This window comes from Stylophora pistillata, chromosome 7, assembly GCF_964205215.1.
Source record: "Stylophora pistillata chromosome 7, jaStyPist1.2, whole genome shotgun sequence".
Taxonomy (NCBI): domain Eukaryota; kingdom Metazoa; phylum Cnidaria; class Anthozoa; order Scleractinia; family Pocilloporidae; genus Stylophora; species Stylophora pistillata.
The window spans coordinates 21,789,318-21,808,274 of NC_142525.1; the positions used below are offsets into that span (position 1 = coordinate 21,789,318).

The 18,957-nt window shown below is 37.8% G+C and overlaps 2 protein-coding genes across 7 annotated transcripts; one reads left to right on the plus strand and one right to left on the minus strand.

The window, feature by feature from the left end:
- Positions 1-1,066: 1,066 nt before the first annotated feature.
- Positions 1,067-9,763, minus strand: LOC148727087 (neuromacin-like protein). Of its 6 annotated transcripts, none has more exons than XM_088728181.1 (4): positions 8,920-9,757; positions 2,930-3,006; positions 2,372-2,453; positions 1,067-1,565 (listed from the first exon to the last, which is right to left on the minus strand). In XM_088728181.1, the coding sequence occupies exons 2-4, from the start codon at positions 2,945-2,947 to the stop codon at positions 1,378-1,380; spliced, it is 288 nt and encodes a 95-aa protein (XP_088584307.1). In that variant the 5' UTR covers positions 2,948-3,006; positions 8,920-9,757; the 3' UTR covers positions 1,067-1,377. The 6 variants fall into 6 exon arrangements, with proteins under 6 accessions (XP_088584307.1, XP_088584306.1, XP_088584309.1 ...); XM_088728180.1 differs by lacking the exon at positions 8,920-9,757 and adding an exon at positions 3,262-5,453; XM_088728179.1 differs by lacking the exon at positions 2,930-3,006 and adding an exon at positions 1,828-1,949 and having other exon boundaries at positions 1,432-1,565; positions 8,920-9,743.
- Positions 9,764-12,950: 3,187 nt separating this feature from the next.
- On the plus strand, positions 12,951-15,114 carry LOC148727088 (histamine H2 receptor-like). The gene has a single exon (XM_088729097.1). The coding sequence runs from the start codon at positions 13,132-13,134 to the stop codon at positions 14,077-14,079; it is 948 nt and encodes a 315-aa protein (XP_088585223.1). The 5' UTR covers positions 12,951-13,131; the 3' UTR covers positions 14,080-15,114.
- Positions 15,115-18,957: the final 3,843 nt, after the last annotated feature.

Below are 18,957 nucleotides of genomic sequence, written 5' to 3' on the forward strand. Positions count from 1 at the left end.
CTGCAAACGGAGCTCTGTATAACCTCTTATGAGGAACGATGATGATTTCGGGCTTCTCAAGTAAATTAGTCCCCGGGGCAATGCAGATTTTGTGACATAAAGAAAGACTTGAAATTTCTTCCTCTTCGTCGTCTTCCTCTAAAAGCCGCGAACCTGCGGAGATCTCTTGCTCGGAGGAATTACGTTGCTGCTCATTAACATGTAAAGATCCATCTTCGCACTCCTCGTCCTTTAAAACTCCAAAACCCCGAAAAGCCTTCGATAAAAACTCATTCAAATCTAGATCTGACCCTATCCCAAAATCGTTTTCGTCTAGTTTTACTCTTCTGAATTATGAGGGTCTGCTGGCTTTCAAGATCAACATACGCACGTGGCCATCAATATGGTGGAGATACGAAATGTACAGAAATACACAACCATTCTCCTTCTCAATAATTTTTTCAATTCTAGTCCATGACTATGAATTGAATGAGGTATCTGTTGTAAAACAATACTGATCAAACATCAAGGCTGACAAGCCGCTAGCTCGTCCTAATTCTTCGATGTTCAGAGCTTGGCGAAAATTTCCGGCAAAGGAAAGTAAATTGTTTAACAGCTCAAAGGGAAGGGTACCGTGCTCCTCTAGAAATGATGTTTTGAAGTCATCCTTATCATCAAGAAATGTATGCAATTCTTCATATTGTTGAATGCATTGAAAAGCGTATTGATAACTTTCTTTGAAAGCTCCCTCGAAAAACTTTGAAAGTGAGTAGCTAAGAAGGCTTCATAACCTTGCTAAACGTTGTCCAATATGTTTGGATAAGAGCACTGCCCTCTCATAATATTCGTCAGCAACTTTGAATTCACGCAACGATCGACAAACATCTCCAAGGTTGATATAATTCCATGCTTGATTTGATTTCAATTTTGGTGGTAAGAGCGTTTTCGGAATATTCTCTGGCCTTTGGGTATTCACCAAGCGACTTTAGCAATGTCCCGGGATTTCCGTATGATGCCACTAATCCTGCTCGGTTCCCAATTTCAAGACAGAGGGCTTGCGAAACCACATAAAAGGAATATGTTCACATTTGACTTTTAAAAGATTTATGATAAGGTTTCAATAAAAACGCGTTATGGACTATTGAACAGAGGACGTAACAGAGAACAAAACACAACGCAGAGTCAGATAAATACCAAATTTTGCTTCGGTGTTTTGATGACTTAGTGAAAGTTTTCCCATTTTTTCAGAATAAATGAAAAATTTTACAACTGCTCACTACCTATAACCTTGAAAATTTGTGAAGTAACATCGACGCGTCGGTTTTTGTAACAAAGCATTAAGTTCCTTTTATGTCGATTGTTCAACAAATCGACAATGGTTTAGCGTTGTCTGTACTCTTATCGACAACGACAACTTGGCCAATCAGATTGCGACATTGCTTCAACTTGTGGTAAGGAAATAAATTTCACTTTTAATGCAAACACAGTCTGCCGACTGGCGTTATCATTAGTATCATCGTCATTATCATCGTCTTCATCATCATCGTTATCTTTGTCATTGTTACTGCTTGTGCTTTGATGCCGACCTGTTAAAACGAGAGAGCACTTAAATTTGATTTGTTATTTTTCATTCATTAATTTTCGGCATCAGTGGTCAAACTTTGGTGGCTATCGTAATTAAGTAAAGGGCTTTGAACAGAACGAGATTCAAGTCACCGAAGAAAATGATTTTTCATTCAATTACAAAGCTCGCGCGGGTAAGTTTACTTTCACCACTTCATATTATTAGAGCTGTTGAACTTTAAGAAAAGTTTATAAACCATCTTAAGTTGGAAGCTGCAATGTTACCAGCCGATCAATTTTAACAGGATCCGGTTCCAAAACATCTGCACTGGTAAGCTTTGCTGGTCAGCCAACATGTGCTGCGACAGAGCTGACAACTTCCACCTGTGTAACCCAGCTCAATAGAGCTGCAAAATAATTAAGTGAAGACTTAAATAACAATTTTACCATGCTGCTTGCGATTAGTACAAATTTTTCGAATAGGTTTATGAGAGACTTAATGCGGGAGGTTTTAATTGGACTTCGGCATTCAGCTGGCTTTGCTCTCTGAGTTCTGCTATTGAGGTTTGAAATGAAGCCTGCTCGTGGTTAATTCAACCTTGTCTCAGTCGCGGTCAGTTCAGTTATGCGAGTTGCACTTGTTATCATTTTTCATAATACATATTTGCGGTTATTTTGATTGTGTTCTTTTGATTAGGTGACTGGCTTTCTAGCTTTGTTAACTGAGGTCTAGGTCAGCTTGCTTACGGATCAGTTTTCAAAAGAATCTTTTTCAATAAAAGCCCTTTTTTGCGGTTTCGAAGTGTAGCGATAAGCAATCGATAATTACCGATCCTTGCAGTTCTTCCAGGCTTTTCCAGTGAACCACCGACTCCATCGGGAACACCTGCTCCATGTTTCACAGCAGTTACCTAAAAATTAGATCAACAAATATATACAGTCAAAACCCAGTGTGTGCACCCTGAAATAGGATCGAAAAATTGATCGCAAATCACACTGAAGTCTACCTTTACTCCTATTGCCTGATCTGCACTCACAAACAGGAAACCTTACTTGATCTACTCTCCCATACATTAACCTTGAGTTGCTGCATATATACTTCGAAGAGTAAGTGTTTTATTTCTTTAACTTGAAAGCGTGGAGTAAACTTTAAAGGCAAGATTTTAAATCAAGCCAGCATAAAGCCCTTTTTCAAAATGGTTAACGATTGAATGGCTTGTTCTAGCGCCTCCCATGGTTCCTTATTTTTTCGTCTTGGATTTTTACGCAATTATTTCAATTACGGTGGTGTGCATTTCGGCCTTGTTGAGCAGATTACAATTAATTCAAGAGGAAGTTATAAACATCAGAGTACTTAGCCTGGAATGATCCCTGAAAAAGGAATTACCTTCAACAACTGAAACATTTAAGATGGTGACGGTAGCAACGATCAAAACAAGTTAAATAACATCCACAACGATAAGCCTGTCAAAAACGATATATAGAATTCGGAGTCAGTAGTTATAACTTTGATTCTATAATAGATAATAACGGTCTCTGCTACTCATTAGTGCTGTCTTTGATTTTCGTCTTAAACTGGAGTTAATAATTTTTGAAGCAGAAACAAGGAAGGTAGCATGTTCCCCTAGCACAACTAAAACAAGCTTGTGACCAGACCATACAGCTGCTAAATTACATGTGATAAAAAACTATAACATGACGATAAGTCCCAATTCTTACCATGTTGTTTCACTGCTGATAGTTGCAACTTTGAAGCCTCGGTATCGCTGGTCGAAAATGAAAAATCGATTTTTTTCTGAGCTTTTGTTACACTAATGCAAGGTAAATAAGGAAAGAATATTCATACGGGTTCGTAACTTTAAGGGTTCGAAACTGACTTTCTTTAATGATATGGGTTTCGAAACGCGACAAAAACGAGACTGAAATTTATTGCTAAGTATCACATTAATATAGACTCAGTACATACCCTCGAGGTTTCACCTTAATGCGTTTTGAAATTGTTTTTCAAGCGCGTCTTTTGAAATATTGACATCATTAGGAAATTCCAAGACAACAAAACCACAAAGTAGAGATTAATCTATCGAGCCAAACCGTTCTTTCGTTTTATAAGTGCTTTTATTCGATAATAAGAGATTATAAAATGAGATACGGTTTGTAAAAGCATCAGGATTTTTTCGTGATTTTTGTCCGGAAACGTTTCTTCCACATTTTTATGATAATGAAATTACATATCAGACAATATCTAATTTGGTACGTTCGCAAGGGAAGTGGCGTGTGTGACTTCAACGCATACCAGACCAAACTCTTGAGACAGACGTAAATTCTGTTTTCAACAATCTCGGTTTTCAAGTATATCTGGTATGTAATATAGGGTTCTACAGGTTATTAATCATTGCTTTACAATCACACGACACGTGATATGATAAAGACTGTTTATGGTTATCAATTTTTGGTTTTTACGGTTTTGAATGGGTTTTCTGAAATTTATTAATAAAGTATTATGAAAAAGAGATGCAAACGATTATAGTCGGATATTGCACTTTCTTTCTAAAAGATACGTTGTTACATCCGCGCATTTATCCCCAGATGAAAACGATAAATCCACGAGACAGGAGTTTTCTTGCGATTTATCACCCAAAATAATCTCTTTACAGTGATATATAGTCCCAGCGATATATCGTCTCAGCGGTATGTTGGTCCAACGGAATATCTCTACAACGCTATGCCATTGGTGTACATCCTCATGGTATATCGCTCCAGTGAAATATCGCGGCAGCAATTTATCTTATAACAATGAAAGCTTTCACTGCTTTATTGGTAAAATTTATTTTACTCAGCTAGGCATCAAAATTGATTTAAAAAGTGCAACTCTACAAAGTCAAACAGGAAAGCCATAAATGTAAATTAAGACTCGGAAAAATAACGCAACTCGCGAAATATATGCGCATGCTATGTGTTAAACCATCCAATAAGGGTATATATATCCTGCGAGTTTCGTTTTTTCCCGAACTCAGTACGAGAAATGAACAGAATGTCCGTTCGTATTATATGTCAAACTGTGAAAACAGGATTTTGCCTTCACAAATAAACGGACGGACGGGAACAACTCTATAAACTTCCTCTGGGAAAAGGCTTTCCTGGGGGCACTCGCTGGCTGCGGGAAGGCTGGGATCTATTACGGCTGTTGACTACGACTGACAACGACAAGGTTGGCTCCAACGTAGATTTATTCTGCAAACGCTACTGAACCTTTTTACCAGAACTGACCTGGCTTGCTTGACCAAAGAAAGCTCTACCAAACAGCTCTATTTAAGCCTAATGTACAAAGGATTAGGTAATGCTATGAATTATGTCTTTCACGTAATCTACTACAACGATTGGCTTGGGAGGAATTCGCCTTTTACAAGGTTAATCCCCTTCGAAAAGTTCTGGTGGATAACAACTACAGAAAAGGATATGATAGGTGACGGTTACAGTTTGACACTAATTACAGATATGACGTAAGAACAATTGATTAATTATGGTCAATTGAATGAGAACTGGTACTGTTCACGCTTTTCTGAGCGCAGCAAGATTTCACAGTTTCTACGTTGAATTTTATAGATTTTTAGCGCTGGCATAAAAACTCGATAACTTACAACATGGACACCTATTAGTAGAGAAGCTATTTTTCAGTGAATTTCTGTAGCTCTTATGCAATAATCGGTTACAAGGTTTTCTGTCCAGGCTTCTTCAAGGCTTTGATGACAACATGGAGACCTCAGAGTAAGCCATTTTTCAGTGATTTGCTGAAGCCCAAGCATAATTGGGGGCATCAACCAGCATGAAAGACGTGCCAGCTTGAATAGTCCCTTAATTGTATTTGAGAAGGCTAAATTTATGGTAAAGTTGTGTAGAAAACTAAGATGTCCGATCCTACCAAGACTAATGAGGTAAAGAGAGAATAGCTGCAATTTGCTAATTTCCAATATCCGACCATTTTGTATCTGACAATTTATGATAATTTTTAAAGAGTTTTGCTTTCTGTTTATTTTAATTTTCTTACTATAGCCAGCACAACCCTATGCTCAGAGTTTTAACTCTCGACTACATAAAATGTTAAACGAAAGTTGATAACCTCAAAAGCTATTTCTTTTTTCAAACGATCATTAACATTCTATGAATTTAACCGATGACTCTTATTGTCAAATTTCATTCAGCGTGAGCCAATTAAAACTCTACAGATAAGATAAAAATTAACTCATAGACGACAAATTTGTTGTTTAGAGCTTTCAAGAGAAGCTTTACATGAGGTGGATGGCTACGTTTGTTTGTAATGATGTGCGCGCCGGTGTGTATCATGTCTGTTGGCGCAAAAGTTAGGAGTTGAAGTTCACCGCAATACTCTATCTTGATATTAGGGACTTTAAGCAGTCACGACTGCAACGCCACGGAAGACGTCGATTAAAAAATGAGTTTCTACTTTTAGTCAGAATTTCGAAAATGGCTGCATGTGTTTACCGTCTCATAGGGCGCCAGACCTCAAACTCAACATAACGCATAAAAGTAGCGTTGAGTTCCAAACGTAATTATAAATTAAAATAATTTTCCACCGCGGTTTCGCTTCGAAGACGACGCAGATTTTGTGATTTCACGTTGTTGTTTTGCAAAGGACGGCTAAGAAATGTACAGTTTTAAAACGCACGTGCTGGGCTATTGTTCTGCCAATTAGATCTATTGTTATTCCACGTTCTCGTTGCCGTAGCCGTCGTGGTTTGCTTAAAGTCCCTAATGGCTTGATGAAAGACGCGCTAAACACCGTTTGATTGCATACGAATCTTCTTCCACGCTGCTTGCTTCACCACTGTCGACGTGTCGACGAAATTGGCACCACACTATAAATTTTGTGTTCACTCACGAGCTGAGTCAAATGCAACTCATGTATGCTGTTTGGTTTACATGCTCAGTGATTGTCTCAAAAATGAAACTGAGAAAGGAAGCAAAGCGGCATATACTGAAAAGCCAACAGCAATTTTGAATTGGATATGTTAAAAATACAGTTACATTCAAACGGATTCTTCAGTTGTAAGAGAGTCTCAATGGAATGAACCGTTAGCTGCAAAATGGCAAAACAATTGTATGAACACTCTATTGTCAACTTTCCAAAATTTTTTCCTAATACACTCTCATTGTTTTGATCGCCCTCGACCAAAGAGGCAATACAATTTCAGTGAAAAAGTCTAAGCTCATCTGTATCAATGACAGAGTATTGAAATTGTGGTGAAGTATTTATTCTCTTTATTTACTTCCAGTTTGTTAATTGGTAGGTGATTCCAAGATGTGGTTCCATTATGGGCTATCGTTTTGCTAGTTGGTTACATGATGGTCGGAGAACCGCCCCACAGCACAACCGGAGAAAGTGACTTGAATCAAGAGGAGTAGACAAAAATGGAGAAAACACCTGAAGGCTCAATCACGAAAAAGGACAAAAAACGACGAAAAAGGACAACTGAAAAAGATATTGTTGAAGAGGCACCATTGACTGAAACAGATGATGACGCTATTCAAGAACAAGAATTTGTTAAAGCCAGTTTTCAAGATGGAGATGCACGAAGAAAAATACAAATAAAGCGGAAAACCAATACTCTTAGCATACGAAGACGAAGAAGGTCTAATATACCACATATCATCTATTCCGACGACAAAGTACATCTGTCCGACGACAAAGAAGTTTTTTCCGGAGAAGAAGAACTTCTGGTGATGTCCCTCCCGCTTCCTGTACATTTATTTATCTATTTATTTTTTGCATTACTATGTGAATTGATAGGTTGGTTCGTTGCTATGGGCCAGGGGCGAGTGTTTTTCAACAGCGAGTCGAGTTGAGTTTTGGAGTATCGCGAGCGAATAAAGTGATTAAAATATACAAATATCGAACCAGCCGAGTACAATTGTCGTTCGCCAACGACAGGTGATATGAGTCATTTTGAAAGAGTAGTTGAAAAAATCCAAACAGACGAAGAGAACGGTGATGAAGAAATAGAAGGCAAACAAACACCGCAAGATGGAGAAGTGGAAGAAGAAGAAATACAACAAGATGGAAAAATGGAAGAGGAAGAAATAAAACAAGAGGGAGAAAACAAAGACCACCAAACACAGCAAGAAAGGAAAAGAAACACAGCAAAATGGATAAAACAAAGAAAACGAACTGAATGAGAAACTCAGCTAGACTAATCAAAATATGGCAAGATTTAAAATGGAAGAACCCCGACTCATATATTCAAAACTGTATTTTATCAAATGACCCATCCAGTCTCGCTCGAGCAATCCCATAGAAAACCATTGGAAAAGCTGACGTGTGCGGGGCCGGAAGGATTGACGTGAGCTGGTTCCGAAAAAGCCGTTTGTCACTTTTTGACGTGCAACAAGGCTCCAAGTGCTATATAATGTTAAAGTTCTCAAATTAATATGAACATTTATACTCGTTTGGGAAAAATTAATGATAAAATCGCTAAAGACCATTAGATTACGTTAGCAGACGACGGATATTACCACATATCATTAAATTGATGTAAAAAGGAAGCTTAAAGTAATTTTATTCAGTGAAGTAGTTTCTTATGATCTTTGTCCTTTTTTTTCTGATTTGAGTAAAATTTCAAGATGGTAAGTTTAGTTTGTGAAGACCACACAGGATGTAGTAGTTAAACTGTTTTCAGCGCAGTTCACCGAACACTATCTTGACATTGTACATATTTATAGAGCTTTTCTCGTGGTTGGCATTTCAGAAAAGAGAAAAACTAAGGGCACAGATAAAAGAATGTTCAACTAAAATAATCAAGAACTCATATGAACCAGCTATTCACTGAACTGGGCTACCCTGTCTAAATATTCGTAATAAAGAAATAAATAAAAACACGTATGCCCCAAAATGGTGACCTTGGATTTCGAAAAGTCAAGCCACAACTCAAAATTGACATTTATAGGAAAGTAACTTAATCACTTTAAGCTGAGCTGGTTCGTTTAATTTTAAGACAGAGCTCATAATATAAACTGTTTTCCGGTTCCTATCAGAGTACATTACAATAAAACAGACTGAATGAAGAGGTCGATAAAAGACCCTCTAGTTGAAAAACGTCATAAAAAAGAGGAAAAATTTTCGACGTGCATGAACACATATACTCGTTTCGGGAAAGTTAACGATAAAATCAATGAAGACCATTAGAGTACATTAGCGGACGACGGATATTACCAGATATCATTAAACTGATGTAAAAATATCTCTTTCGTTTGAAGATTTTGATTAACATGACAACGAAAGACTTTTGCAATTAACGCGCACGTCTCAAACATTAATTCATTTTTCTGTTTGCTCAGCCAACTACAAATATATTGATTACTTACCATATTTTCGTTTGAAAAACGTCTTGAAAACGATGAAAATTTTTCGACGTGCAACAAGGCTCCAAGTGCTATATAATGTTAAAGTTCTCAAATTAACATGAACATTTATACTCGTTTGGGAAAAATTAATGATAAAATCGCTAAAGACCATTAGAGTACGTTAGCAGGCGACGGATATTACCAGATATCATTAAATTGATGTAAAAAGGAAGCTTAAAGTAATTTTATTCAATGAAGTAGTTTCTTATGATCTTTGTCCTTTTTTTTTCTGATTTGAGTAAAATTTCAAGATGGAAAGTTTAGTCTGTGAAGACCACATAGGATGTAGTAGTATTTTTTACCACAGTTAAGTTTGCAGTCACCCTTTTAAATTCTGTCCAAGGTGAACATATAGAGTCACGAATGCGTATGTTTGATGACTGGATTTACGGGTAACTGCTATAATGTTAAAGTATGGAAAATTGAGGAAGACCTGCAGTAATTGGTAGATATTGACTCACGTATTCCTACTTTGTAACCTAATGTCGTCTTGAACGGGCTTGCAGGCTTGACTAGAAATGGCCAGAAATACGAAATGTAAGCTAGCCAGAAAAAAAAAATTAACCACAAGTAACGTAGAGTAGAATTATGAACAAAAGAAATGGTAGAAAAGATTAAAAAAAAATAGACAACCTGAGGCTAGGTTCAGCTAAGCGAGAATAAGGAATGGTATCATAAACACTCGTCCAACGGAGCAGAGCTAGCTGCCTGTTAGTTCAACTGAATTACACGTTGTGAGTAATTCTTAACTAAACTAACCTATTTTACGAGATGTTTGAAAAGTTGTGATGAAGATTTTCATTTGAAGGAATTTGGCAGCTGCATGGAGCATTTACGTCGCAAGGTTTGCCTCCGCCCAAAGATTAACACTCAAGGTCCAACACTCAAGGTCTTAAAATAACTGAGGAGAATGCGCTACCTTTCTTTAATAACAAATGGATAGACATTCTAGTCTTCTCGGATAAGGACGAATAAACTGTAGGTCCCGTCTCCTGCATCTATTAATTAGGTAATTTGGTTAGGCAGGGGACGTTAAAGAACCCACTCACGAGATTACTGTGACGTGGTCTGGCCTGTTTACTGGGAATCGGGGGGAAGGGGGCATCTTCAAATAAGTTTCCTTTGATTGTTTGTAAACTGCTGATGCAGTCCGGCCAAAGTCCCCCGAACAGTGTTGTGATGCGCATTTGATCATATCGACATGTTAATTTGCGCAATATAAATATTAAATTATTATTATTATTATTATTATTATTATTAACACAGAACGATTCATGACCACATTTGTAAATAGACTAATTTTTTAACACAACCTGTTATAATTACATAATTTAATTTTGGCCATAGTATATTATTGTAATTTTTCATTACACAGTTTATCGTTTATGTAACATAGGATATGTATCTTTTATCTTATGGTTTATTAAAGACTTCAAAAACGAAAAAATGACTATAGGGGAAGGTGTAAGTACTGTTCCAACAATTGCTGGATAAGCAGCGAGCTTTTCTGTTCAGTCCTTTTTAACAGAATCCAATGTCCAAACCTGATGCTGATTGGGAACTATAGCACAAAACAATTATCGCAGTTTTTAAACCAAGGTAGATGACATTGTTTTCTGTCTAATATTAATAGCATTTACTCCTCTTGGGTGGATTATAATTCTATTAGCCGCGTGAATTTCGTTAATGAGTACAATGCTTTATTACATCGATAGTAAAGGCTGGAGTGCTTGTAGATTTGGGCAAACTTGAATGTCCTGCTGCAAGGCTTCGCTAAGGCTTTGTTAACAACTTGGACATCACAAAGCAGATAAACTTTTTTTAGCGATTTCTAAAGCCTCTAAGCAAAATTGGGTGCATCAACCAGAATGAGAGACATGCCTGCTTGAATAGCCTCCAAATTTGGTTTGAGAATATTATTGTTATGGTAGAAACTAATGACTTACGCAAAAATTAGTTGTAATTTGTTTACTGGGTAACACTCCGTCATTCTGTACTTACACTTTTTAATAGTTTGTTACTAGATTTTCTGTTCAGGCTTCTTCAAGTCTTTGATGACGACATGGGCACCTCAGAGTGGTTAGGTTATTTTTCAGTGATTTTCTGAAGCTCTTATGCAAAATTGGGAGTGTCAACCAGAATGAAAGACATGCCTGCTTGAATAGCCGCCAAATTAGATTTGAGAAGATTGTTGTTAGGGCAAAGACTAATGACTTAAGCAAAGAATAGGTGGTTTGCACGTTACGTCATTGCCGCCGTGTTGGTGGACGTAAACAATAGACATCTCAGATACGATGAATATATGAAGTTCATATATTTTGAACTGCGGTTATAGATACGTATGATACACGATCCTCGCAGTGGAGAGCGCCATTTATGCAATAGAGAAAATTAGACCTGAAAAAAATCAGGCCTGTACGGGATTCGAACCACTGACCTCTGCAGTACTAGTGCAGCGCTCTACCAATTGAGCTAACAAGCCAACTGGGAGCAGGCCGTTAAGTTGACACACGTGTGCCCGTCTATCGCGCCCTATTTAGGTTGAAATTTTCAACAACTAGTGGTCACATGATAAAAGCTTATTGACTGACTTTGGTATGGCCGGACGGGAAAATATTTGGCTCTTGATCATGAAGCACGGACCTCGCTGCACTCGGTCCGTTCGTCATGACCTCGAACCAAATGCTTTCCCGTCCGGCTGGACCAAACTCAGTCAATAAATACATAGTATTAAGCGGTCAACTTTTATTGTGCGGCCACCCACGGGGAATGGCGGGATGACCGCTTGATACACATTAGGACTCACTCAAAGGAGACCAGGTCCGCTTAACCGTGAGGTGACCAATCAATCACTTTTAGTGACAGAGGGGGAACAGTTCGGGACTATGACAACCAACCGCTTATACATGTACAGGGCGACCGCTTGATACGGTAAAAAAAAATTTGTACTGTTAAGAAAACAACTGTTCAAACCAGGCCTCGTCCAATTTAATTGTTACCCAGAATACCACGTGGTCTAAGCAAGAGAGGTTTTATAGCCGCTAATCTTCATATCTTTTAGATATGACGTAATATGTAAATGCACTTCTTTTTACCCTACGTACCTGAAGCAATGGAAGAAACAAGCAAATCTTACTAAATTTGAACTGGGATTACACCCCTTTGGGGCGTAGACAGAATGATGAGGGTTGAAAAATCTGTATAATATGTCAACCGGTTCGAAACATTATCGCTAACACATGTTAAGAAACTGCTTTTTTTTCAGATTAAAAGTTTTGTCCAGAAAAAAGTTTGAAGAAGCTTCCTAATGGGGCACTGAAAAGAAAAACATGGTTTGTTGTTCATACCCCCCTTACAAACTGATATCGATGAAAAACGAGTCGCTAGTATTCTCCTGAACTACTGACGCTTTATTTTGTGGATGCTTTTGATCTATTTATTTCTAATACACTCCATGATTTAATCTTTTGAGGTAGTTATCGCAAAAATTTATTATTTTTGAACTAATGCGTAAACTTTCAAAAACTTTTCATCTGTTAACAAGGTTTCACTTGAGTACCAAACGAACAGATCCTAAGCTTGAAGCAAATTTACTTGGTTTTGCGGCTGGCCATGGCTACACATTCGTAAAATCTAAAATTTTACCAACGTAATATAAGATTACGACTTATCAATTTGTTTATCTACTTCCATTTTTTTTCCTCAAAAGTTAGGAGAAAGTCCGAGAAAATTTATCAATGGAAGGAACAATGAACACAGCCTGATATCATCAAAATCTAAAATTAAATTGATTAAGAATGATATTTGACTAGCACGATGAGAAATGAACTTTTTCGGCACGCCTCACAAATAAATAGTCCAGCAAACTCGTTGAGTTGTTAGAGGTGTTAGTTATCCAATAAACGGAGATTTTACGGATCAAGGTTTATGAAACTAATCGTTGGCTTCAAAATGTTATCATACTGCGATGTGATTACTTGCCGTTGTTTGCCGAACGTGATATCTTACTTGTTGATTTAAATAACGCGTCATTCATAGCAACTGCTGAATAAATAGATATTGCTAGAATCTCTTTCTATTTGAAAAGAAATATTCATTACGGTATTGAGGAGGTTGTTGTTGCTGCAGTTGATTCCACATAATCAAAGTCCTGTTAGGAAAACCAATTTTATAATGATAGTGAATTTTACTTTGAATGACTTCCACGAGATGTCTCGATTGGTGACCTGCGCTGCCTCAACACAAGGAAACCGATTCTTATTTTTTCTTTCAGCTTTAAACTGTCTCCTTGCCATTTCAGCGTCTCTGGGAAATGCTGTGGTCTTTTTTGCCTTGCGAAAGATTTCTTCTCTTCAACCAGCATCGAAACTCATGTATCAATGCCTGGTGGTTACCGATTTTTGTGTTGGCGTTTTTGCCCAACCTCTGTTTGCCTTCCAGTTGTCTTCAGTTACAAGTCGGCGATTGCAGCTTTGTTACATTCTTGTAACCATCAATAACATCCTCGGTAAAGTTCTGAGTGGAGTCTCCTTGTTCATTTTAACTGCAATAAGTTTAGACAGACTTTGTGCTCTTTGTTTGAGATTGAATTACAAGTATGTAATAACTTTCAGACGAACACGCGCGATGATTATTTGGATTTGGCTTTCAAACATTTCCCTCGCCAACCTGAGACGGTTTTGGAAGCATGCTTTGATTACCGACTTAATGTCCGCTTTCATTTTTTCCGCACTTACAATCTCAGCTATGTCCTACTTGACGATCTTCCTTAAACTACGCAAATATTGTCATGAGCTGCAAGGCACTAATCAAGATAACCAATCGAACGTACGCAGGAGTGCTTTCAACATTGCCAAGTACAAAAGGACAGTCTTCACGGGGTTGTACGTACAGATAGCTCTGGTGACCTGCTACCTTCCATTTGGAAGTACAATCGTTTTAACGGGCACTCGCGGTTACAACCCATCGTCTAACGTAGCTGTTCGACTGGCAATCACTCTTACCTTACTTAATTCATCTTTAAATCCAATTTTGTACTGCTGGAGATTAAGAGGAGTTAGACAAGGGGTTAAACAGGCAGTGAGAAAGATTGTAGGCCACCTAAGGCAATTATCTCAGTAGATTTGCATTTGGCAATCTTTATAAATACGTATGATACACGATCCTCGCAGTAGATAGCGCTATTTATGCAATTTTTAGTGCAGTTCATCGAAGACTAACTTGACATTGTACATATTTATATGGCTTTTCTCATGGTTGGCATTTCAGAAAAGAGAAAAACTAGGGGCTCAGATTATGGAATGTTCAACTAAAATAATCAAGAACGTCACACGTATGCCCGAAAATGGCGACTTTGGATTTCGTAAAAACGCATTAGTAAAGTTGAGGCTATTTTCTTGGGAAATATTTAAGGGTCAACTAAGCCAAAACTCAAAAATGACATTTGTAGAAGAGTAAAAAAATCACTTTAAGCTGAGCTGGTGCGTTTAATTTGAAAACAGAGCAGATGATATAAACTGTTTTCCAGTTCCTATCAGAGAGAAATGACAATTAAATTGACTGAATGAAGAGGTTGATGAAAAACCCTTTTGTTGAAAAACGTCTTGAAAACGATGAAAATTTTTCGACGTGCAACAAGGCTCCAAGTTCTCAAAGTTCTTAAAGTTCTTAAAGTTCTTAAAGTTCTCAAATTAAAATGAACATTTATACTCGTTTGGGAAAAATTAATGATAAAATCGCTAAAGACCATTAGAGTACGTTAGCAGACGACGGATATTACCACATATCATTAAATTGATGTAAAAAGGAAGCTTAAAGTAATTTTATTCAATGAAGTAGTTTCTTATGATCTTTGTCCTTTTTTTTCTGATTTGAGTAAAATTTCAAGATGGAAAGTTTAGTTTGTGAAGACCACATAGGATGTAGTAGTTAAACTGTTTTCAGCGCAGTTCACCGAACACTATCTTGACATTGTACATATTTATAGAGCTTTTCTCGTGGTTGGCATTTCAGAAAAGAAAAAAACTAAGGGCACAGATAAAAGAATGTTCAACTAAAATAATCAAGAACCCATATGAACCAGCTATTTGCTGAACTGGGCTACCCTGTCTAAATATTCGTAATAAAGAAATAAATAAAAACACGTATGCCCCAAAATGGTGACCTTGGATTTCGAAAAGTCAAGCCACAACTCAAAATTGACATTTATAGGAAAGTAACTTAATCACTTTAAGCTGAGCTGGTTCGTTTAATTTTAAGACAGAGCTCATAATATAAACTGTTTTCCGGTTCCTATCAGAGTACATTACAATAAAACAGACTGAATGAAGAGGTCGATAAAAGACCCTCTAGTTGAAAAACGTCATAAAAAAGAGGAAAAATTTTCGACGTGCATGAACACATATACTCGTTTCGGGAAAGTTAACGATAAAATCAATAAAGACCATTAGAGTACATTAGCGGACGACGGATATTACCAGATATCATTAAACTGATGTAAAAATATCTCTTTCGTTTGAAGATTTTGATTAACATGACAACGAAAGACTTTTGCAATTAACGCGCACGTCTCAAACATCAATTCATTTTTCTGTTTGCTCAGCCAACTACAAATATATTGATTACGTACCATATTTTCTCAAAGCTTAAATTATCAGGAGGCAAGAATAAATCACAAAACTCCTTCAATTTTTATGATGAAAGCTTTCCAAAGGACAAGAATTTAAAAGTTGCAGCGCAACTAATGTTTTTCTTGAAGGAGCAAAACAAAAATGGATGTCGAAGGTAAACCAAGTCTTTAAGAACCCTTTTTTGGCATTTAATCAAAACATGACAAGAAAATTCGATCGATAATCAATGGTTTGTTTAATTAAACGCTCTTTCTAATGATGAGGCAAAATTTTGTTATGGGAGACACCGTTAGAGAGTGCTTATCTTTTTTTTTTTAAATTCGATGTGCTCAGGATACAACTGTCGCAAGTTCCGGTTAAGTATATATACCATACAGGTCAATTTAGTGATTTTCGCCTTGGCCGCTGTCGTTCGGAAGTTACTAGCAATTACTATTCACCTTCGAGCAGGCGCAGAGACAAAATCGCGCGTCAAAAGTTTAATTGCCGACTATTTTTAGTTACATTGAAAGAAATAAGCTAAATGGGGGGGAGGGGGTGCAAAATGGGGGGAGGGGGTGCAAATGTCAGTTGTCAATTAAAAATTTCGGCCATTTATTTTTTTCTCAGTTTGTGAGCGGGTGGTATTCTACGAATCCTGCAATTTGATTGGTTCCGAGAGCGGGCAGTGTTCTCTCCATCCGGCCCTCTCACATAACATAACATAACTTTTATTCAGGAAGCTACAACGGAAATATAAAAAATACATCCTGAAAAGGGAAAATCGTGAGGTTACCTCTACATAAAAACAATTTCCCTGACTAAAAACATACAAAAGATAAAATTTAATGGCTACAGATTCAATAAATATTCAATAAATATTCAATATTGTGATGAAATTTTGTGGGCCGAGGCCAGGAACGTGTTCGATAATTGAGTCAGTTTGCTAGACATAACGTCTCGTAGTCACGTTCGACGCACTAAAAACTACTATAAAACGAATACAAGAATTGTAAGAACGTGTAAAATGGTATATAAAAAGTCACTTGTAAAAATGTAGCGGAATTCCAAATCGATTTCGATCAATTACGATCCTCATCAGTAGTACTCCGCCATGTTTAAAATACTCATAAATAATTGTTCATATAAGTGACTCTGAAATGTCCACACTTCTTCCAGGCTTCATGTAAGCGGTCATGATGTATCAATCACAGCTCGTGGAATTTGAAAAAAATTCCATTCGTTCTTGGAGTTCATAAGCGAGTCTTCGTTCACATTATTTATCCTCACTCCTTCAGTTATTTGTCTCAGCATCGCGTCATTGTGATAAACCCCCGTCACATCCATTCGGAACTGCTTTACCTCTCTATTGTGTTTCTCTTTACAGTGTTTCCACAATGCAGATCGTTCTTCCTTATTGTTAAGTGATTTCGTATGCTCTTTCCCTCTGGTATACGCGCTCCTGGCTGTTTCCCCTACGTATACGCTGTTACACTGGATACACTTAATCTCATACGTCACACTTTCTCTATCACACGGTCCTTTTCCACCTGTGCTACACACTGGGCAGTCTTCTCGTCCACACTGTCGCGGTTTAAATGGGTCGGACTTTTGGAGTAGTCGTTTAATGGCGATTCCGGCTTTCTCCACCACTTTAATATTGAAACCTTGTTGCTTTATTTCTGTCTGGTATTCCTTCCGTAACCGTGAGTTGGGCGTAGCTGGTACAAATATTACTGATTCATTCCCGCCGCGTTTGTACCAGTTGGATTTCCTTTCGCTCTTTTCCTTTTCTCGTTCCACCTTTCTCCACTCCTTGGGTCGATGTAACGGTCTTTCTCCTTTTCGCTCAGCTCTTTGTCTCGCTCTAAAAGCTTTGAGGGCCGAATCTACAACCTCATATCTGAATTTCTTGCTGTACCCCGAGTATTGCATTCTCAGGACCATCTCGTTAACATTCTCTACTACTCGTTCCCATGGTAACAATCTGCTACAGTTAAGTAAGACCCGAAGGACTTCTTGGGTCAGGACTGTTCTCTTTGTACTCCAGCTTACGGCAGACCTAGCATGTATGACTGTCTTAGAAGCCATGCTCTTGGAATAAAACTCATACATGATCACTGAGGCTGAGGCTTTCTCGTCCTGCCTGTCTGTCTCTTTTGTTTCCATCCACACCTTCAAGTCAAGGATAGGTAGCTTTCCGTCCTGGTGTTTAGAGGGGTAATCTATTTCGAGTTGTATTGACGGGTGTATGTCGTTTCCTATCTGTTTTATCAATGTCATAGTCCTCTCATCGTCACTGATTCCTTGATCCTCAGCTACGGATCTCTCATCCATGTGAGTTTTTCCATCCTTGTACCTCATCCCAACTGGTGTTGCTTGCACAGCCATGTTGATGTCATCCACGTACCGTTTGTTCATTTTCATAACGATGGCCAATTCATTCAGCCTTGTTGCAAATTTTTCATCCCACCAAATCATGAAAATCTGGGCCAGTACCCCGGTTAATTTAAGGCCAATTGGACCTCTGGAAGAAGTGTGGACATTTCAGAGTCACTTATATGAACAATTATTTATGAGTATTTTAAACATGGCGGAGTACTACTGATGAGGATCGTAATTGATCGAAATCGATTTGGAATTCCGCTACATTTTTACAAGTGACTTTTTATATACCATTTTACACGTTCTTACAATTCTTGTATTCGTTTTATAGTAGTTTTTAGTGCGTCGAACGTGACTACGAGACGTTATGTCTAGCAAACTGACTCAAATATTCAATAAATATTCAAATAAATTTTAAGTCTACTCTTAAAAACAGACAATGATTCGGCGTGTACGGCGTGTACGCTTATTGGCAAACACAAAGAAATCTGGGAAAGAAAGGTGATCAATACCAAAAACTATTTTGGCCCGATTTATACTGGAGACGGATCATCCGTCGAGGATCATCCGTCTAGTATAAATACGTGAAGAAATATGAGACGAACTATCGGTGTGTCGTGTTACTCGTCCCGTGTTTTATACTGGACGAGTTTTCTGAACGGATTTCCGAGAAAGCACAACGAAAAGGCTTGGGCCCAAGTCAAATGCTTTAGTGCGGCATTAGCGGCAAATTTCAAAATGGCGGCAATGACACAAGTGTTTTTTCTCCTCTGCTAACACAAGCGCAAGGTATTTCATTTCTGTATTCGTCCATATACGTTGTTCTTTTGACTTTCTGGGCTTGTACGAACCATCATTTGACTTGTCCGCCATCTTGAATTGATAGTTTATTGAAAACAACCGCTGGCTTCTTGTAACGAGGTGTAGTTTTCGTGGATAGTTCGTCTTCTTCCCGCATTTATACGCAGCGACGGATCATCCGTCTTGAAGAGTTATCCGCGATAAT